Raw genomic sequence first — 23473 nt, forward strand, 5'->3', positions numbered from 1 at the left:
AGGTCCTCTTACAGGCAGGTTTTATTTGGGGGGGGGGCCTGCATTTTCCCCACATTTTCTTGTTTCTTTGTATTTAACAAAAGTTAATTGTTTCACAGTCTTATCCAGTTAAATTCAGGCAGGTGCATTTGTTGAGAACAGTTACTGGGTAGGGGAGGTATCCTCTGATCTTCTCTGCTTGCCTCTCCAGATGTAGGACCTGCTGCCTTCCTTCAAGCTTGTGACAGGATGATCAGGTCTTGCTATACCTGGGGTAGAGTCTCCACCCTAAGAGTAGGGACTGGGTGAAGGAAGGGAGTCACCAACCTGTTGGATGTACCAACCAGATATTTAGCCTCTTCAGATGCAATTGGAAGGGATTAGAAATGCTGGAAGCTTGCTCTCCTGATGATTGAGAGCAGAAGGGGAGGGGAGCCCGGTCTTTTTTGGTCATATCAGCCTGGAGTGGAACTTCTATCAAGCTTAGCTGCAGCAGGGAGAGAGGGAGTGGGTCTTGGCCCATGTGCTAAAGACTTACTGTTCTTGCTGAGATTCTGTAGATTTTCTTGAATAAATGTTTCTGCATTTGCTGTAAGCTCTTGGGACAATTTCCAGAGACTTCAAATTTATTTTTGTGCTACTTTATTTACCAGTTATGATTGTTTTGCTGAGGAACTGTCCATGAGTCTCCTCATACCAGCATTTGGAAGTGAACTTTATGACTTTTCATTTTTAAACAAACACCATGCATTTATTAGGTACAGGGACATTTTTTTCTTTAAATTTTTTTTCTTTTATTTTATTTCATTGCATGTATGTATGTCTCTTGACGAACTGGTAGACTTCCTTTAATGAGGTGAGTGCAGATTAATGACTGATTTTTAAGTTTTACTTTTATTGAGGTATAGTTGGTGTACAATACTATGTAAGTTACAAGTGTACAAAATGGTGATTCACAAAAAATTTTTTGTTATTTTCAATAGTATCTTTTTTAAAACAATTGATATATAATTGACATATAATGCTATGTTTGTTTCAGGTATGCTTCATAATTATTCTATATTTACGGAAATGATCACCAAAATAGGTCTAGGTGACATTTATTATCACACTTAGATACAGTTTTCCCCTGTGATGAGATCTTTTAAGATCTACTTGTTTAGCAACTTTCATACACTATACAGTATTGTTAACTACAGTCATCATGCTGTACATTGCATCCCCAGAACTTACTTATTTTATATCTAGAAGTTTGTACAATTTGACCCCCTTCACACCCTACCTATGGCAACCACCAGTTTGTTCTTTGTATCTGTGAGTTTGGCTTTTATTTTTAATTTTTTGTTGAAGCATAGTTAATTTACAATATCAGTGTTTTAGGTGTGCAGCAGAGTGATTCACTTATGTGTATGTGTGTATGTGTGTGTGTGTATATATATACACACATATTTTTTTCAGATTACTTTTCACTGTAGGTTATTATAAGATACTGAGTATTGTTTCCTGTGTTATATAGTACATCCTTGTTGCTTATCTGTTTTATATATAGTGGTGTATACCTGTTAATACCATACTCCTACTAATTTATCCTTCCCCCCTTTCCCCTTTGGTAACCATTAGTTTGTTTTCTGTGTCTGTTAATCTGTTTCTGCTTTGTACATAAATTAATTTGCATTATATTTAGATTCCACATATAAGTGGTATTGTATAATCTTTGTTTTTCTCTGGCTTATTTAGTATGATATTCTCTAGGTCCATCCATGTTGCTGTGAATGACAATATTTAATTCTTTTTAATGGCTGAGTAGTATTCCAGTATATGTATATGTAAATGTGTATGTGTGTATATATATATCTATATATTTCTCACATCTTCTTTATCCATTCATCTGTTGATGGACACTTAGGTTGCTTCCATGTCTTGGCTATTGTAAATAGTGCTGTTGTGAACTTTGGGGTGCATGTGTCTTTTCAAATTAGAGTTTTTGTGTTTTCCCTATATATACCCAAGAGTGGAATTGCTGGACCATATGGTAGTTCTATTTTTAGTTTTTAGGCAACTGCCATACTCTTTCCGTAGTGGCTGCATGAATTTATATTCCCACCAACAATGTAGGAGGATTTCCTTTGCTCCACACTCTCTCCAGCATTTATTATTTGTAGATTTTTTGATGATGGCCATTATGGCCAGAGTGAGGTGATACCTCATTGTGGTTTTGATTTGCTTCTCTAATAATTAGTGATGTTGAGCATCTTTTCATGTGCCTTGGTCATCTGTATTTAGGTCTTCTGCCCATTTTTTGATCTTTTTTTTTTTTGATACTGAGTTGTGTGAAATGTTTGAACATTTTGGGAATTACCTCTTGTTAGTTGCATCATTTTCAAATATTCTCTCCCATTTCATAGATGTCTTTTTGTTTTGTTTGTTTCTTTTGCTGTGCAAAAGCTTTTAAGTTTACATACCATTTGTATATTTTAGCCTTTATTTCTTTTACTTTGGGAGACTGGTCTAAGAAAATATTTTTACAGTTTATGTCAGAGAATGTTTTGCCTTTGTTCTCTTCTAGGACTTTTATGTTGTCATGTCTTATATTTCGGTTTTTAAATAATTTTGAGTTTATTTTTATGTATGATGTGAGGGAGTGTTCTGATGGCTGTTCAGCTTTCCCAATACCACTTGCTGAAGTCTTTCTTCTATTGTATATTATTGCCTCCTTTGTCATAGATTAATTGACCATAGGTGTGTAGCTTTATTTCTGGGCTGTCTGTTCTGTTCCATTGATCTCTTTGTCTCTTTTTGTGCCAGTACCACACTGTTTTGATTACTATAGTTTTGTAGTATTGTCTGAAACCTAGGAAGGTGATGCCTTTTTTCTCAGGATTGCTTTGGAAATTCTGGAACTTTTTTTTTTTTTAATATAAATGCTGCATATAAGTAAAAGACATTGTCTAAACTAGCCACAGTGTGATTAGCACATTTGGGAAATTCAGTGTTGATTCTGTACTAATGGTTGATAATTGTTCTGCAGTGTTCACTGCAGAGCATTCTTAGACTCAGCTATACTTTCTGACGTATAGGACATCATGGGCTGCAGTTGCAGACCCACTCGGGACATGGGACAGGAGCCACAGCCAGTGTCAGCCCCCGCTGCTGCAGGCTGGCAGCAGAGGCAGAGCATTGCTTAGAGGCTCAGAGGCAGGATTGCAGCAGGTAGTGCCACAGCTGGGCAGCTTTACAAGCCTAATGCCCCCCAGTATATGGTCACAGAGGCAGAGCTTCCAGGCCCCACAAGAGCTGTGCCTGTGCCCAGAGATTCTGTCCTCAGGGGAGCCCGAGTGATAATGTTCAGTAGGTGTTCACAGACCTCCAGTCAGGTTCCATTTGCCCATCAGAAGTCATTTTTACCTTAAGTGTTGCCCCCTGCGTACGTGACTGTCAGCTTTATAGAGCCAGAAAGTGGACCATAAGTCATATTCTCTTGCAGAAAGTGGAGAGGTTTTGTTACTCTGTTGTCTACAATAGCCCACATTCAAGTTTTGCCATTTGCCCCATGCTGTCCTTTGTAGCAACCTTTTTTTCCAACTAGGGTCGTGTATTGTGTTTAGCCACATCTCTTTTTTTAATTGAAGTGTGGTCAGTTACAACGTGTCAATTTCTGGTGTACAGCACAATCTCCCAGTCATGCATATGTATATGTGTATTCATTTTCATATTCTTTCTCATTACAGGTATTACAAAATATAGAATATAGTTCCCTGTGCTGTAGAGAAGAAATTTGGTTTTTATCTGTTTTTATATATAGTGGTTAACATTTACAAATCTCAAATTTCCAAATTTATCCCTTCCCACGTGCTTCTTCCCCCCTGGGTAGAACCATGAGATTGTTTACTATGTCTGTGAGTCTGCTCCTGTTTCGTAGGTGAGTTCGTTAGTGTCCTCTTTTCTCTTTGTTCTTTTTTTTTTAGATTCCACATATGAGTGGTACCGTATGGTATGTTTCTTTCTCTTTCTTGGCCACATCTCTTTAGTTTCCTTTCATCTGCAGTAGTTCCCTAGCCTTTGTCTTTCATGCCCTTGCCATTTTGGAAGAGCGTAGGCTAGCTGATGTGTGGTCTGTTTGTTTCCTCGTGATTGGATTCAGATGGTGCCCTGTGGCAGGTGCACCACAGATGTGATGTGCCCTTCTCAGTGCACCCTCCGGAGGCATAGGATATTGGTTCATCCCATTGCTGATGGTGTTAACTTTGACTCTTGGTTAAGGTGATGTCTGTCAGGATCTTAGAGTGCTGTAAAAAATAACTTTTTCTTTTTGTGATTAATAAAAAACCGATGGGGGTGATTCATGGAGACTACGTGACAGTCTTGTTCCTCAGCAAACTTTCAGTCACTTGTCTTAGTCTCCATTTATGGTTCTTGCCTGAATCTGTCTTTACTGTGATGTTACTAAATGATGATATTTGAACTTGACCATTCCTCCTACCCTGTCGTTATTATTGGTCCTGTTTTTTAAAAAGTCCTTTTTAAATACCTGTAGCTCTGCTCCTCGGTGAAGCAGGCTGGCTTCTATATGTTCATTATATCAAATTACTGAGACTTAAAACATCCAATAAGAATCAGATATTCTAATCTGAAATGGAAAAACGTACTTCAGACTTTTGACATATCTGAAGGACAGAAGGAGGAAGGGATGTGGTGGGGAGACCTGGACAGCTGCCCCTGCACCTCTGCCTGCTTGGACAGCATGGGAACGTAGGAGGGTGATCCACGAGAGCAAAAGAGAAAGTACTGTGTGCAGTGTCAGATTGTCCAGTGAGTGTAAGGGTCTGCTTTCAACCATTTTCAAATGGTTATAAAAAGAGCCATGCCACAAAGGTTCTATTACTGACCAGGGTTGTTGGACTTGTTAATCATTAGAAATTGGTAAGAGGCCAGATGAGAAATTCAGGCAAGGCTTTATTGAGACTCATGCTGTGAGTGAAGGAGGAAGTGAAAACAAATAAGAGTTTCCCTTGCTTGCGCTCTGAGGGTGGGGTGAACTGGTCCCTTAAATGGGTGAGGGTGGAGGTGGACCTGGTAGCAAAGGTGGTGTGCCCACCCCCTTGGTGATGCTGTGTGCAGGGATCACAAGCAGGGCCCTGCTTCTGCTCCCAGCACCTCAGAAGTGGCAGTTGGGTTTTGGTCTTTTTGTATTTTTTTGCTCATAATTTGCTCCAACTGTGTGTGCAGTTATTTTTAGTCCCTTATAGTTTGTTTGTATTCTGCTGCTCCAGGAGATGTCTGTCCAGGTGCAAGCACTGCACCAAAGGGCCCCAGACCCCAGGACCCAGCCTGTCTCAGGTCTATATTATGAACATTGAATAACCTGTTTAAGTAGCAAGTCATTGAACCCTGTGCTAGTAAAATTATCATATAAATAGGTTTCAGTAAATGCATGAGAGAATTGGACTTTGAAGGCTAAATCTCATTTGAAATCAATATGTAAAATGTTATTCCAAAGAACATTTATGTCTCTGGATGATGTGTTGAGTGAAAAAAAAATTTTATCAAGATTGTATTTGTTTGGGCCCACTTGTGTTGGTTGCAAAAAGTATCTTTGCCACTTTTAGTGATTTCTCATGCTGCTATTTATAGACTAATTCAAAGATTCTTTGTCGGATAAATAAGCAGAATGGCATTCATTATTCTTTTCCGTTTTAGCTTTTATTTAAAAATTCCTCTTAAGTATGTAGCTTGTAAATCTCTTGCTTCATACTTCGCTGACATTCCTCTCTTATAGGTACCTCCTATTTAACAGACATTGTGTGGTGGGCAGGCACAATTGCAAGTAAGTACCTGCGTGGTGAGGAACTTGCTCTTTTTTCTTAAGGTCAGTCACTTGTCTGGCAGGGCTGGAGCGGGTGGGATGACTCTAGCTTGTTCTTTGGAATGAGGACCAGAAGTGTGGGAGGCTGTGGAAGGAGGAGGCAGAGGTTTCTGCTGCCTGCAATTAGCCCTGTATTTTGTCCAGGTCAGACTGTCCTGGGTCCGAACAAATTAAAACAACTCCTGCTTCCTCATCGGTAGTTGGGCTGTTGGCATCTGCTCAACACAATTGGTTTTACAAAGGAGAGTTTCTTCGCCCAGCCTCACGATCAGAGGTCATGTGCTGTAATGGAAAAATAATAAAATTAGAGTTCAGAACTTGAAATATATAAAGAAGAAAAATTATGTTAGATATTTCCAAAATATCACGAGGTCTATTTGTCACACATTGTCTTTTAAGCAAGAAATTTTCCAGCAGACGTGGATTCATTGGAGAACTCCCGTTTAAGCTCTCTCTCAGTGCAGCCCCGGGTGCAGTCCTTTGCAGGCAGTAGTTTCCCCGTGATGTGCCAGCAGCATGTCACTGGGATAGATCCCAGGCTGCTTGAAGGGACATGGGACGTCTACACAATCTGTCTTAAAACAGATGTTGAGAAGAGAGTGGAAATATACTCTGCGCCGCCCCCACTGTCAGTCACTGCCGGTTAGATTGGGAATTCCCATAGAGGGTTGAAACTACTCCCCTGGCAGTTGGCCAGTGGCACCATGGGGCCTGCTGTCCTCAGGACCCTGAAGCATGCAAATGAGCCCCACATTTCCTTCCTCACCAGCAATGGAAAAGAAGTAGCCGTTTCAGAGCAGGGTCTTGCAGAATTCAGCTCTGTGATGAGTGCTCAGAGTTTGTCATTGCAAGTGACATCTTTGTGGTTCTCTTGACAGTGGCTGTTGGCCAGATTGGAAACTTCCTGGCTTACACGGCGGTCCCCACGGTCCTGGTGACTCCTCTTGGTGCCCTTGGAGTGCCGTTTGGGTGAGAGCTGCGATTCTGTGTTTTGGTTTTTAATACATAGTTTAACTTAAGAAAACTTTTCATTTTATTTTTATTTTATTTTATTTTTTTATTGAGTTATAGTCAGTTTACAATGTTGTGTCAATTTCTGGTGTACAGCACTATTTTTCAGTCATACATGAATATACATATATTCACTTCTGTATTATTTTTCACCGTGAGCTCCTACAAGATCTTGAATATATTTCCCTGTGCTCTACAGTGTAAACTTGTTTATCTTTTCTATATATACCTGTCATTATCTACAAATCTCAAACTCCCAGTCTGTCCCTACCCACCCTGACCAGCCACCACAAGTTTGTATTCTGTGTCCCTGAGTCTGTTTCTGTTTTATATTTAAGTTCATTTGTCTTCTTTTTTTTTTTTTTTAAGATTCCACGTATGAGTGATATCATATGGTAATTTTCAAAACTTTTCATTTTAAATGTTTCTGTTAAAATAATAAAAGTAAAATTGGAACTGGAGATAAGTCTTCAGAATCGCACACCATATGGTTTAGTTTTACCCATTCAAATTTAGTTATGTGGATTATTAACCCTCTCTTAGACATGTGCTTTAGTATATTTCAAATCCTACCTTACTCATGGGTCCCAGTGAATGTGATGCCATCACTCTTCTGCTCTTGGCTCTGGAAGACTTCCTGGAGTCTTCCCAGCTCCTTGGCAAGTGATTCTGAGGCATCAGTAAGCAAAACTAGTCAGTTAGTGTTTTATTTGGGTGCCTAGCATCCCCTGCTGGATGCTGGGCAGTCCCCCGCCACAAGAAATTATGGAGGTTGGGCCATGTGACACACGGGCACCCACGGATGTGAAAGGATTTACGACTCACAACAGTTAGCAGCAAACGGATCACCCAAGCAGGATGGCTCTGGTTTGTTCTGGAGTAGAACAGAAGCAAGGCAGGGCTTTGGGGGTTTTTATTACAGTTAGGAGGTGAGCCGGGTGGAGATTCTCATGCTGAGGCTGGGAATTGAAATTTTAGTGCCAAGGGACTGAGGATGCCAGAGCCTGAGGGTGTGAACAGTCCTTATCAGGTTGCCCGGATATGGAGCAAAGGTGAAAAGAGAGGACTTTGGACATGAAAGCTGCCAGCTACCACAAATGCAGTATTTCTCTTTATTACACTTGGCTTACCTACAAAATGATTTTATAAGACATTTATTAAGTATATTAACACATATCTTCATGTGAACCTATTTACATTATTTTACCTTTGAAGAAATCATTGGTAAACAGAGATACAAGATAAATAAAATCCAGGTTTCTGACTCACTGATACATTGGTTTTCTGCTGTATTCCAGACAGACTTCCAAATCCTTGCAGAGAAGTGTGTCTGTGATAGATGTGTTTAATTGTTTATCTTAAATCACTCAGGCTTCAAGGGTCTGTGGCCTAAAAAGCACGGAAGTGTTTTCCACACGTGAACCTTTGAAAATGTTTTTGCAGTAAATTGTTCCAAACATACGCCTAGTGTCCCATGTGGCTTAACATCACTGTGCATTTTGTATGATCTTGGATTTCACAAGAGGTGCTCTCATTGGAGAATCGGTACTTCAGCTTCTCAAAGTCTCACTTCTCACCCAGTCTCACCCTCCGTTTCCTGAAAAATAATCAGGCAAATAAACGACCCAACCCTGTGACCTTTGCACATTTAATGTGCACGCATTAAAATGCCTTCCTCCATTGATTTCCAAAGAACGGTCTGTTCTCATGCACTGTGATAATTGTCTTCTCACCAGAGGTGTTCACTGCTCCATGTCTTCAGAAGATGTTTCCAAAAGAATTGTGAGATGGCATTATAGTTAAAAAGAGTGCTTTTGACTCAAGATCCCAATGAAAGATTTTTTAAAAAGAAGAAAATTAAAATTAATTTGGAAAAACTTAAGATATCAATATGTATATACATATGTAGTGTGTTTCAAAAGAAGTTCTATTCTTGATAATGGGTTGAGGTTGCTAGAATTATATAGAAACAGAAATGAAAAGAGTGTGGCACTGGAAAAAAGTGTCTGTGTATCAGTGAAATAGAATAGAGAGCTCCCAAATAGGTCTGCTTTTGTCTTCAGTGGTTTAATGTATGATAAAGTGATCATCACAACATAGTGCTCTTTAAGATGTTTTAAAAAATATTTTATTTGGAATTAATTTCCAAATTACAGAAAAATTGTAAGCTTAAGGATAATCAAAACAGTATTCTGGGGGAGGGTATAGTGGTAGAGTGCGTGCCTTGCATGCATAAGGTCCTGGGTTCAATCTCCGGTACCTCCATTTAAATAAATAAAAAACAAGTAAACCTAATTACCACCGCCCCAAAAAACTATCCATATACCCCTCACCCAGACACACCAGTTGTTGACATCTTACCCCACTGGCTCCATCATTTGCTTTCTCTGTATCAGGCTTTCTCAGCCTCGATACGATTGACATTTGGGACCAGATAATTCTTTGTTTTGGGGGCCTGACCTGTTCAGCAGCATCCCTGGCCTCCATCCACCAGACAGCAGGAGCCCTCGCTCCCCAGAATGTCTCAGACATAAGCAAATGCCTTCTTATGGGGCAGATCAACCCTGGTTGAGAAGCACTCTTTTATTATGAATGTGGTATTTGTTTTGTTTTTTGGAGTTTTTTTTTTTTTTGATCCATATGAGAGTAGTTATGTTTATATGTATAGATCTCTCTCTCTATATATATATCTATCATGATTCTTCACTCTTAAAGACTTTGACTTGTATTTCTAAGACTAGGGACATCCTCTTTATAACAGTAGTGTCAATTTTGACATTTAACATTTTAACAAATTTTGACAAATTTAACATTGCTATAATAAATATATCTAATCTTCCTTCCCTATTCCAATCTTGTTAATTGACCCATTATACCATTAGTCTATACCATTATTCTTTATACCATTACTATTCCTTCTAGTTCAAGATCCAGTCTAGTACCAGGAGCTGCATTTAGTTGTTATCTCTCTAGTTAAAAAAAAAAAAATAGAACATCAGTTTAAATCCTAATGATAGCATCTTCAAAATATGATCTAAGTGAATTAGGCATTATATACAGGATGTCCACCAAGTGTGAAAATAGAAACAAGAACATTGAATGGCTCATTGATGCCACATTTGGTGCCTGACCTGTGTGATGGCATTGTGTGATATGCCTAGGTGTGTTGTCCCACTCAGCAGTGCGAAGTGTGCTGCGTAAAACTGCAGTGAATCCAGGGTATCAAACAGCATCTCCATCAGCACCTGCCCGAACATCTGTGGCATGTGGCCACTGAGACTTTCCATCTCTGATTTTCACTGAAAAGACCTACATCTCTAGCACAACCCAGAGTAAATGATGTAAAGATTTAATCTGTAAAAGAGGAGGAAAAAAAAAGTTTAGCTATGTTCCCAGAGTTTATGGCCTATGTATAAGAAAACTCTTGTAATATGTTTCAAATCTTAGGATAAGAAGTTTCAAAAGTTTGAAGAAATAACAATGAAAATGTTAATTTTCTACAATAAATGATAAGTAGAATGGAAAAAAGGTTTCAACCAAATATGACAATAATTAAAGTGATGATATAAAGAATTTCTTAAATTGACCAAAATAGTATGAAAATCTCAATAGAGAAAATGATAAAGAGTAGAACGTATCACTTTATGCATAGGAAAATAAGTTTATTCCACTAATGTTAAACCTCATTTTCAATAAAATGCACATAAGCAAATAGATATAATAAACATCATATATACGTACACAAACATGAGGAAGAGGAAATAGAGCTATATAAGAGTAACATTATTATATCGCACTGGAGATAAGTTAGTATCAGTTTGAAGTGTATTCTGATAAGCCTTGGAGAAACCACAATGGAAATAACTCAGAAAAAGTACAGTGGAAAAAAGCGTTTCAGAGCTCTGAAATATATAAAAGAAAACCTGACAGAATAGAGAAATAGAAAATTCAGCAGCAATAGTCAAGGCCTTCAATAACCCACTTTCAGTAATGGATAGAAAAACTAGACAAATGATCAAGAAGAAAATGGAAGACTTGAATGGCACTATAAACCAACTAGGAGAGACATCAATAGAACACTCCACCCAGCAACGACAGAGTTCACATTCTCCCTGAGTGTACGTGGAACATCCTTCAGATTAGACCGTGTGGAAGGCCATAAAGGAATCATCAGTAAAATTGAGAGGATTGAAATAATTCTTTGACAACAGTGGAATGAAATTAGAGAAATCAGTGAAATCTGTGAAATTCACAAATATGTGAATTAAATAACTCACTACTGAATGAACAATGGATCAAAAAAGAAATCACCAGGAAAATTAGAAAATACTTTGAGATGGATGAAAATGAAGAGACAACATACCAAAGCTTATAGGATTCAGCTAAAGCAAAGTAAACCCAAAGCAAGTAGAAGAAAGAAAATAATTAAGATTAGGGTGTAAATAAATGAAATAGAGAACAGAAAAACAATAGAGTAATCAATAAAACCAAAGTTAGTCCTTTGAAAAGATTATCAAAATTGATATGAGTTTATTTAGCTAGACTGAAAAGCAAAAAGAGGGAAGACTTAAAATACTGCAATTAAGAATGAAAGGGAGCATTATTACCAACTGTACAGAAATGGAAAGAATTATAAGCAAATATTATAAACTGTATGCCAACAACTTAGATAATGTAAGTGAAATGGACAGATTCTTAGAAAGACACAAACTACCAAAACTGTTTCAAGAAGAAATAGAAAATCTGAAAAGACCTATAAGAAGAGATGGAATTAGTAATCGAAAAATTTCATCAGGGAAAAGCTCAGGTACAGCTGGGTTTCAGTGATTAATTCTACTAAAGAAGAATTAACTCCTTTTCAACTTACTCTGTGAGGTCAGTGTTACCCTGGTAACAAAATCAAGCACAGCACAAGAAGACAACAGACCAATTATCTTACGAATATAAATGGATAAGTCATCAACAAAATACTCTAAGTGAATCCAGCAATATGTAAAAAAGGGTTATATCCATCTAAGTGGGATTTATCTTAGGAATTTAAGGTGGCTTTAATATTAAAAGTAAATTAATGTGATACAGCACATCAGTAGAATAAAGGATAAACACCATATCTCAATAGACATAGAACAGTTATTTTATAAAATTCAACATTGCTTCATGATGAAAATAATCAGTATGCTAAGAATAGAAGATAGCTTCCTAATCTTACAAAGGACCTCTATGAGAAAGCCTTAGCTAACATATTTATTGGTTAATGACTGGACACTTTCTCCCTAATATGAACAAGACAGGATGGCCATTTTTGCCACTTTATTCAACGTTGTACTGGAGGTACAAGCAAATGAATTAAATAGTCAAGCAAAAGAATTAAAAGGCATCCAGACTGGAAGGGAAGAAATCGAACTACCTTTGTTAAAGAGGACATGATCATGTATATAGAAAATTCTAAGGAATCCACTGAGAAACTGTTAGAACTAATAATGAGTTTAGTAAGGTTGCTGGATATAAGACCAATATACAAAAATCAATTGTATTTGTATACAGTAGCAGTGAGCAAGCCAAAAAATGAAATTAAGAAAACAATTTCATATACAATAGTATCAAATGAACAGAAAACTTAGGAATAAATTTAACGAAGTGCAAACCCTGTACTCTGAAACCTACAAAAATATTCTTGAAAGAAATCAAAGAAGACCTAAATAAATGGCCCATTTTCTTAGGTAAGAAAAATTAATACTAGTAAGATGGGAATGCTCCCCAAATTCACCTACAGATTCAATGCAATGTCTGTCAAAATCTCAGCTGACTTAGTTGCAGAAATTGACAAGCTATTCCTAAAATTCATACAGAAATGCAAGGGACCCGTGACAGGTGAAACAATCTTGATAAATTAGAAGAGAGTTGGTGGACTCATACTTCCCGACTTCAAAACTTTTTACAGAACTACAGTACACTACAAAACTACTTCAAAATGGTGTACTGGGATAAGGATAGACATGTAGATGAATAGAATGAAATTGAGGTTCCAGAAACAAACCTAAACATTTATAGTCACTGATTTTTGCCAATGATTCCAAGACAATACAGTGGGGAAACAACTGTCTTTTCAATAAATGGTGCTGAGCCAACTAGATACCCACATGCAAATAAATGAATTTGTGTTCCCACCTCATGCTGTGTAGAAAAATTAACTCAAAATGGACAATGGTGTAAATTTAAAAGCTTAAACTATAGAACTCTTAGAAGAAAACAGGTATAAATCTTTGTGACCTTGGATTAGGCAATGGTTTCTAAAAGTACAAGCAACAAAAGAAAAATAGATAAATTGGGCATCATAAAAATTAGGAACTTTTGTCCTTCAAAGAATGCTATCAAGAAAATGAAAATTTGGGGATGGGGAGGTGACATCCCCAAAATGGTGATGTAGGAGAACTCAGCCTCCATCTCACTGCAAAAATCAACTATCCATGAATAAAAACAGCTCTGGGAGAGGTCTGAAGTCTACTTAAGAAGATTTAGTGGTTCAGTGGAACCAAAAATCTGAGAATAACTGCACAGGAAAAGAAGAAAGACAGCGTCCTTTTGGCAGCGTTACCCCATCCCCTGAGCTGACGCTGCTTGGCGCCATGAGGGAGCTTCCTAGGTAGGAAGAGCTCCCCTGGCAGGGAAATGAAGAGTAGAGTGAGCACCAGTTTCCTCAGGCTTTCAGACCTTCACACGGAGGTCCCACCCAGGCTGGCAACACTGATGTGTGTTCACGTGGCTAGGAACGTGGAAGAAAAGCGGGAGATACTGGTGATAGCCACACAGGGGGAGTGATTGTGGTTCACAGGGACCTCTGCAGAAGAACTCAGATTTCACTACTGAAGAAACTAACAGCCAGCATGACCACCATGGACCCCTGCGTATTTCACCAGCTTTTGCCCCACAGGTATTTACCGTCACTGATGCCAGCAGCCCGAGTCCCTCCTTGACCCTTTCCCCCACTCCCCTCTCCTGTCCTTGGGGAGCCTGGGAACCACACTAACATTAAAAGGAGGGAGTAAAAGGTTAGAGCTCTGTGTGCAAAAGAAGTTAAACTGTTATCAATGTAAAAAAGACTTACATCTCTAAGATATTTTAATGTAAACCTCATGGTAGCCACACAACAAAACCTTCAGTAGATTCACAAACAAAAAAGAGAAGGGAATCAAAGCATACCACTATGGCAAATTGTCAGCTCACAAAGGAAGGCTGCATAAGAGAAGGAAAGGTACAAGGGAACTCCTCTAGTAAGCCAGAAAACAGTTAATGAAATGGCATTAATAAGTCCCTACCTATCAATAATTACTCTGAATGTTAATAGATTGAATTCTCCAATCAAAACATATAGAGTGGCTAGGTGGATTTAAAAAACATGATTCTGCTATATACTGCTCACAAGAGACTCACTTCAGCTTCAAGGAAACACAAAGGATCAAAGTGAGGGGATGGAAAAATATCTTTCGTGCCAAGTGGAAATCAAAAGAGAGCAGGAATAGCTATACTTATATCTGACAGAATAGACTTTAACCTGAAAACAGTAACAAAGAACAAAAAAGATCATTAAATAAAGTGGTCAGTTCATCAAAAAAAATAACAATCACAGATATATTTGCTCCCAGCATCAGAGCACCTAAATATATTAAGCAGATACTAACCAATCTGAAGGAAGAGATAGACAGCAATACAATAATAGTAGGGAACTTCAGTACCCCACTTTCAACAATGAATAGATCATCTGTATGGAAAGTCAACAAGGAAATGTTGAGCGTGAACCCTGCTTTAGCTCAAATGGACCTGAACAGACATATAGGGAACATCGTATCCAACAGCAGCACAGAATACATTCTTCACAAGTGCACAGGAAGCATTTTCCAGTATCAATCATATGATAGGTCACAAATAAGTCTTAACAAATTTAAAAAGATTGAAATCATACCCAATATCTTTTCTGATCACAGTATTATGAAACTACAAATCATTAACAGAAGGAAAGTTGGAAAATTGACAAATGTGGATAGTAGATAAAAACTCCTGAACAACCAGTGTGTCAGAGAAGAAATCAAATGGGATATCAGAAAGTATCTTGAAACAAATGAAAATGGAAACATAACATATCAAAACCCATGGGATGCTGCAAAAGCCGATCTAAGAGGGAAGTTTACAGCAATAAATGCCTATATTAAGGAAAAAGATCTCAAACAGCCTAATTTTTCACCTCTAGGAAGGTGGGAACTAGTGAAAAAGATAACTATCCCCAATGTAGGCAGGAAGAAGGAAATAAAAAGCAGAAAAGAAGTAGATGAAATAATGTCCAAAAACAATAGGGAAGATTAACAAAACTAAGAGCTGCTTTTTAAAAAGAGATAAAATTGACAAGCTTTTGGCTAGACTATTGAAGGAAAAAGAGAGAAGACTCCAATAAAATCAGAAATAAAAGAGGAGATATTACAGCTGAACCACAGACACAGGAAGGGTCACAGGAGACTACTGTGAACAATTACACATCAACAAATTGGACAACCTATTAAAAAACAATAAATTCCTAGAAACATGCAACCTACCAAAGTCTGAATCATGAAGAAATAGAAAATCTGAATAGACTAATTGTTAGTAAAGAAATTGAGTCATTAATTAAAAACATCCCAACAGAGAAAAGTCCAGGAACAGATGATTTCACAGGTGAATTCTATCTAACATTTAAAGAAGATTCTTTCCAAAAAAAGAGGAGGGAACACTTCCAACATTTTATAAGGTCAACATTACCGTTATACCCAAACCAGACAGAGGCACTACAAAAAAGGGAAATTGCTTACCAGTATAACTGATTAATATTGATGTAAAGATCCTCGGTAAAATATTAGCAAGTCAAATTTAACAATACACTAGAAAATTGTATACCATGATCAAGTGAGATTTGTTCTAGGGATGCAAGGATGGTTCAACATCCACATCAAATCAACCAAAGTGATGCACCGTATTAACAAAATGAAGTATAAACATCATATGATCATCTCAATAGAGGCAGAAAAAGCATTTGACAGAATTCAGTATCCATTCTTGATAAAAACTCTCAACAAACTAGGTGCAGAGGGAACATACCTCAACATAATCAAAGTCATATATGACAATCCCAAAGCTATGTTCATACTTAACAGTGAAAAGCCCAAAGCTGTTTCTCTAAGATCAGGAACAAGACAAGGATGCCCAGTCTTGCCACTTTAATTCAACATAGTACTGGAAGTCCTAGCCAGAAAAAGGCAAGAAAAGGTAATAATAAGTATCTAAATGGGAAGGGAAGAAGTAAAACTGTCTCTATTTGCAGATGGCATATTTATATTATAGAATATCCTAAAGACTCCAAAAAATGCAGTTAGAACTAATAAATGAATTCACTGAAGTTGCAAGATACAAAATCAATGTACAAAAACCAGTTGTGTTTCTACACGCTAAGAATGAACTATAAGAAATTAAGGAAACAGTGCCATTTACAATTGCATCAAAAAGGATAAAATACCTAAGAATTAATTTAACCAAGAAGGCCAAAAACCTGTATACTGAAAACTGTTAAGACACTGATGAAAGAAATCAAAGAAGACACAGGTAAGTGCAAAGATACTCCATGTCATGGATTGGAAGAAATAACGTTAAAATGTCCATACTGCTAAAAGCAGTCCACTGATTCAGTGCAACCCCTATCAAGAACCAATGACATTTTTCACAGAAGTAGAACAAACAGTCCTAAAAATTGTTTGGATCCACAGAAGACAAAGATAGCCAAAGCAATATTGAGAAAAAAAGAACAAAACTGGAGGCATCGCGCTTCCTGACCTCAAATTATATTACAAACTATAGTAATCAAAACAGTATGGTATTGGCATAAAAACTGACGCATAGATCAATTGAACAGAATAAAGAACCCAGAAACAAACCCATACATATATGATCAATTAATTTAAGACAAAAATGTCAAGAATATACAATGGAGAAAGGATAAACATAAATGGTGTTGGGAGAACTGGACAGTCACATGTAAAAAATGAAATTGGATCACTATCTTATATTGTACACAAAATCAACTTGAAACAGATTAAAGACTTAAACGTAAGACCTGAAATTGTAAAACTCCTAGAAGGAAAACATAGAAGTAAGCTCCTTGGTATTGGTCTTGGCAATGATTTTTTGGATCTGACATCAAAAGCAAAAACAACAGAAGCAAAATTAAGTAAGTTGGACTATATCAAACTAAAAATTCTGCACAGCAATGGAAATGAACAAAGTACAAAGGGAATTTATAGAATGGGAGAAAATATTTACAAGTCATAGATTTGGTAAGGGGTTAATATCCAAATTATATGGCAGAGTTACTGTATGTCCTAGAAAACCTGCTGTTAGTACATGACCAAGAGAAATGAAAACATCTGCTCAAACAAGGACTTGTACAGAAGTGTCCGTGGTAGCCTGTTCACAACAGACAAACAGTGAAAACAAACCAAATGTCCATCAACTGATGGACATATACTATATAACATATAATGGTTACATCATATATAATATTATGTAACATATAATAAATGGTAGTGTCCATCCAATGGAATATTATTAGAAAACAAAACAAGTGGAATAAGCATATATATTACAACATAGTCTGAACCTTGAAAACATTATTTTATGTGAAAGGAGCCACTCACAAAGGACCGTATATTGTGTAATTCCATTTATACGAAATGTCCTAAATAGGCAGCTATATATAGACAAAATGGATTCATGGTTGCTTCGGAATGGGGCATGCAGGGTGTTGGTGAGTGATGTCTAAGGGTGATAATGAGTTTCTGTTGGTGTAATAGAAATGTTCCCAAATTGATGATGGTGATGGATGCACAGTTCTGTGAATATACTAAACCACTGAATGCACACTTTATTTTTTTTTAACACCTTTGTTGTGGTTTGGTTCCTGTACAGTAAACTACACATCTTTCAGATGTACCACTTTGATGGATTTTGATAGAGGTATATACACCTGCATGCACACTTTAGATGTACACATAATTTGCGGTATGTGAACTGTATCTTAATAAAGCTGTTAAAAAGAAAGAAAGAAAATAGAATGATGTCCATTTCAAACTAGTACAGGTTTTCAGAAGATGGAATGACACTGAGTGTTTGGCATCTTCCAGGTGTTCTTGATCTTAAAGTGAGAGTCTTGCACTTAGAAATTTAATCATAGAAAATGATTAGGGAAAAAATGTTTATTATAGCTTTGTGTACCAATATAAATGTCAAACAATATTGAATCATCAAAGGAAATTACTGTTTTGTAGCATATTTGAATGGTTTAATAAATGAAAGAAACAAAAGCTCATTTATTGGGCTCCATGTGCCACAGCTGCACTCACACTTTTCACAGGACAGATACAGTAAACTTCCTGGGCGTTCGGGGGGGATGAGGGGACAGACAGTATAGTGCAGCCCATGGTGGGCTCAGGGAGAAACACGTGGACCTGGACAGAGATGAGGAGAGGCTTGGAATGGAAGGAGGTGCTTGGTAGTGTGCAGGCATTTTTGTCGTTTTTTAATTTCAAATTACCATTTATGTTATATCATTGTTTACAGTAAAATTTGGGCAAGCAAGACTAAGACAGTGTTTTGATATTTGGTACTCATTCAGTATGACACAAAGTACTGTCCACCGTCCAGGAGAAGAAAGGTAGAAATTTGAAAGACTTCTCCTTTGGTTTTTCTTTAGTAACCTTCTAGCAATGTATTTACTAAGTAATTATTAATGCTGTGATTTGAAAAAGGTTTGTAGCTACCACTGTCTTGGAAATGCAGCATCAATTTCTTCAAAGATTTGCTTTAGAAAATACTGTCTGAATCATGTAGATACATAGATTCATTCCTTGTCCCAAATAAATATGCGAGCAGAAAGTGAGTGTACTCTAACAGATTTGCCTTTTATGTCACTCAAGAACAATATATTTACATGCACTCTTAACTTTAAAAAAAAGTCTGACTTTTACCTATGAAACTAGCACTCATTTTTTCACTATAAAATATCGCAGCTTTGGCAAGTAAACTGTCCTGATTAAGTTGTTTTCTTAAAAAGTTGATTTGATTTTATGTGACAGCACATGATATATAATAAAGTATCCAGTCAAGCTAGTCAATCCCTGAGTTTTCCTAAACCCAAATCCCTAACTCGGCAGCATTTTTTGTCCTTTAGTGAATCTTTCCATGGTGTATGTTTCCTTTTGACAGTCTGAATTTCCTCCGTGGCCACCCCTACCGGGGTGTGAGCACTCTCCCGCCCTAGCTGCCCCATGCTTCCCCCTCCCTTTTTTTTTTTTTATTGTGTAGAATACATGTAACAAAATTGATCATCTTAACCATCTGTAAGTGTACAGTTCAGTGGTATCAAATGCATTCATAGTATTGTGTGATCACCAACACCATTTATCTCCACTGCTCTTTTTATATTGTAAAAGTGAAACCTTACATCCATTAAAAACACTGCCTCTCCTTGCCCCTCCCCAGCCCCTGGCAACCATAATTCTGCTTTCTGTCTCTGTGAATCTGACTGCTCGAGGGGCCTCACGTAAGAGGAATCATACAGTATATGTCTTTTATGACTGGATTGTTTCACTTAGCATAGTATCTTCCAGGTTCATCCATCTTGTGGTGTGGGCTGGGATTTCCTATGTTAAGGCACAGTGATATTCCATTGAGTGTATATATCATATTTTGCTTATTCATTCATCCATCAGTGAACACTTGAGTTGCCTCCACATTTTAGCTACTATGAATAGTGCTGCTGTGAACATGAGTGTACAGATTTCTCTTCAAGACCCTGCTGTCATTTCTGCAGCACACTCTCTGTTTCCTATCACTGTCAATTTAATAGTCTATTGTCTCTCTTGACTTTAAGTTTCTTTCCCCCTCTTTCCGTTGCCTTTTCTGTATCTCATTGCTCCTCACTCCACCCTCCCAGCCCCACCCATGCCCCAGGTGGGGTCGCTGCTCCTCTGTGTTGTTGTGGCTCTGATGCCAACCTGTAATTTGTGCCTCCGCCTCAGGCCAGCTCTCCTGGTAGGTGTGTGATTAGGTTTGCAGATCATTTAACTTACGTGGTGGCCAGCTTTTTCTGTAAAGGGCCGGATGGTAAATATTTTAGGCTTTGTGGGCCGTATGACCCCTGTTGCAGCTGCTGGCCTCTGTCATTGTGGTGGAAGGTAGCCAGAGACCAGACTAACTGTGTGGATATGACTATGAGACAATAAGATGTTTACAAAAACAGGTGGAGGGCTGGATTGAGCTTTCAACCATTAGTCTGTTGACTCCTGATTTAAGTCAAAGAGCTCTTGTATGTTTTTCATTGAGTCTCAGCTCAGAACGTAGCAAGCTCTAGTTACTGCAGCCCAGGAAGAGCAAGGGGAGAAAGATTTTGAGCCTAGACAGTTGGAGATTTCCTCCTGGGGGAGGCACCTATTAGGTGGATGCCCCCATTCTGGCCACTGTGGGGTTGTCCATAACCACAGAGGGGAAGCGAAGACTGGTTCCCCACGAGGCGCACACTCAGAAGGGAGCCGTTGCCCAGATCCTTTCTAGGTGTGTCCTTAAATGACACTGTGTTTCTAGCATCTGTAAACTGATGCTCTAACATCTGCCCTACATGCATGTGGCGCACGTTGCCTTGATCTGGACAGTCCAATAAGGTGCCTGAGCCCCCTTACCTTGGTTCCTGTGTCCCTTGGCCCCTTCTCCCTTCCTTAGGAGGAGGTCTTCTCCTGCTCGGGCATGAGTTTCAAATCTAAACCCACCGAGATCCAGAGCCCACGCTCCAACCACCTTTATTGGATTATCACCCTCCTGCCCTCATGTCCCCAGGACCGGGTGACAGACAGCTAGGGACCGCCCCTGTGCCCAAGAGCCCCCTGATTATTCACATTAGTCAGTCCTAAGCTGCTCACCCTGACTCACACATTCCTTCCCACAGAAACCACAATAAAGGCTCTTGCCACAGTCTCCCCCCCAACCCCAACCCCGTGCCTCCTGACCAGTCCCGGTGCTTCCTTCCCCATGTGGTCCTGCCTGGGGTGCTGTGACCCCCTCATCTTGGAAACTGTGAGTAATAAACTATTTTTTTTCAATGGCAGTTGATTCCTGACCTGTCAGCCTGACTATCCCTCAAATTTTCTGTTAAACACTCTTATTTTATATCAGTACTGCTTAATTTGTACTCCGGTATAAGACTAAGAGTGGAGTAGGAGATGAGTTGACCTCATGGCCAGTATGTTCCTGCTCCTTTCCTTCATGCATGGCAGCCCCTTCCGCCCTTGGCACAGGCCCGCCCCTCATCCCAGGCTGACTCCAGTCCACCTCTGGCTCATCAGGCCTTCCATTCCTCTGGTTTGCATCTCTTAATCCAACTGTGTGGAGCCCCTCAGTTTAAGATCCAGTTGTGTATTCATATGTCCTGTGTGGTTTCTTTTGGTGATGTTGCTTATTTTCCCAGCTACACTGCTGGGTCTCCTTGGGGAGGGACACAGAGCGGCATAAGGGGAAGATGGAAGCTAAGTGACAATCATCAATCCCATGATTTAGAAAAAGCCCAGGTTTTCCAATTCAAATTATATACTGATTTACACAAGTGTTGCAGGAAAATGGGGCACAAGAGAGTGGCCATGTCCCAAGTCTTGGTTGAGCCCCTGGGACATGCCCCACCAAGTGAGGATTCTTGGCTTCATCCAGGGAAGAATTCAAGAGCGAGCCACAGTTGAGTAAAAGTAGATTTATTCAGAGAAGTGCACGCTCCTTCAACAGAGTGTGGGCTGTCTCCGAAGGCGAGAGAGCGCGAGAATCTTAGGAGACACACATTCCATACGCAGAACACAGGCCATCTTGAGAGGTGAGAGCCTCACAGCAGGGGGTCGTCTAGGAACATGAGATCGGCCAAGAAGTGTGGGGTTGTTAGTTTTATGGGCTCGGTAATTTCATATGCTAACAAGTGGGAGGATTATTTCCAACTACTTTGGGGAAGAGTTGGGGATTCTCAAGAATTGGGCTGCTGCCCACTTTTTGACCTTTTATGGCCAACCTTGGAACTGTCATGGCACCTATGGGAGTACCATTTACCTAATACATTACAATGAGTGTATAATGAGGTTCAGGGTCTACTGGAAGTCAAATCTCCTGCCATCTTGGGCCTCCAAGTCTACTGGGAGTTGAATCTCCCGCCACCTTGGTTCTAATCAGTTTCTGTCCTGTCCTCAATTGCTGTGTCATTCTTTTTATGTTTGTGCCCTGCCCCCTTCCCTCCTGTCTCACAGGGAAATAAACATTATTCCTAACGTTAGGATTATAGATGTTTTTTGAGGAATTTCTTTTCCTTTCTTTCTTTTTTTTTTTTTTTTTGCTTTAAAGAAGTAATGTGAGCACATTTTAAAAGTTCCCAGTGCTGGAGAAGAGAAAAATAATTGATCATTCTCTTTCACCATAGTACAATTACTGTTAGCATTGTGATTTTTCCTTATTTGTGTGTTTTCTCTTAAGTGTTTTGATCATGAATTACTTATAATTATTGTAACAATTTTCTATCCTATTTTCCTACTTAACCTAGTTTTTTTAGACTGATTTTAAAATAAGGAAGCAATATTTTTATTTTTGGTTTATCATAAAACTTACTTTTCTACTCTAGTATATTTCATATCTACTGAAATATAATTAATATAATATAGTAGTAGAGTTGAGAATATCATTAACTGTACAGGCAATGCATGGAATTGAAAATGAAAATCCTGTTTGTATTGAAATAGCAACTTCAATAAATCCTAATCTTTCTACTCTTAAAAACGAAGTTGAAAATAAAATGTGACTCTAAAGAAAATGTAACTTTAATAAAATATCTGCAATTAGTAGGAACAGGTCAGCTAGTTTGGTTTCATCTTTAATGCTTTCTTATTTTAAAATTAAAGGTCCATTTTAGCTTCTTATCTTCTGAAAGAGAAGCTCAATATCTTGGGCAAGTTGGGGTGTCTGCTCAGCTGTGCGGGTTCTGTCGTGCTGATTATCCACTCCCCGAAGTCTGAGAGTGTGACCACCCAGGCCGAGCTGGAGGAGAAGCTGACCAACCCAGGTACCTCTGAGCTGCGCCTCCAGCGTGAGCGGGACCCTTCCCGGCGGAGCTGCACCCTCCGCCCCCGCTGTGGTCCGTGCTCCAGGCCCACCACTGTCCGCAGCCACCCGGCTTGCAGGCGGGGCCCCGGGGCGGGCGAGCCAACCCGAGCCAACACCTGCTGTTCTGGCCCCTCTGCTGCCTCCTGGGACCCAGACCTTGTGCACTGACAGCCTCCCCATCCGCCTGCCTCCGCCTCCGTGGCGCCAGGTCCGCTGCGGCTCAGCCCCTCGGGCGTCCCTCCCACCTCCTTCCTGCTGTCCCTGCCCTGGGCGGCTCCCTGCGGGACCATCTGTTCTCCCCTCTGATGTGAAGCTCTCTGAGTGCTGGCGCCCGGTTTCATCTATCTTTAGGTTCCCCACAGAGATATGTGTGTGTGTGTGTACTTCTTTATTTTTAGAGGAGGTAGCCGGGAGTGAAGCATGCAC

At 39.0% G+C, this 23473-nt stretch overlaps 1 protein-coding gene across 2 annotated transcripts in view; it reads left to right on the forward strand.

Annotated features, from left to right (window-relative positions):
• Nucleotides 1–23473, forward strand: part of NIPA1 (NIPA magnesium transporter 1) — a 44725-nt gene that overhangs the window by 11732 nt on the left and 9520 nt on the right. For both annotated transcript variants that reach the window (XR_010380524.1, XM_031451161.2), the window contains exons 2-4: nt 5756–5803; nt 6721–6811; nt 22846–23006. Coding sequence is in view for 1 of the 2 variants with exons in the window: in XM_031451161.2 (XP_031307021.1) it covers nt 5756–5803; nt 6721–6811; nt 22846–23006 (300 nt within the window). In the remaining variant the exon portion in view is untranslated. The remainder of the gene's footprint in view (nt 1–5755; nt 5804–6720; nt 6812–22845; nt 23007–23473) is intronic.

Source organism: Camelus dromedarius, chromosome 4 (genome assembly GCF_036321535.1).
Source record: "Camelus dromedarius isolate mCamDro1 chromosome 4, mCamDro1.pat, whole genome shotgun sequence".
Taxonomy (NCBI): domain Eukaryota; kingdom Metazoa; phylum Chordata; class Mammalia; order Artiodactyla; family Camelidae; genus Camelus; species Camelus dromedarius.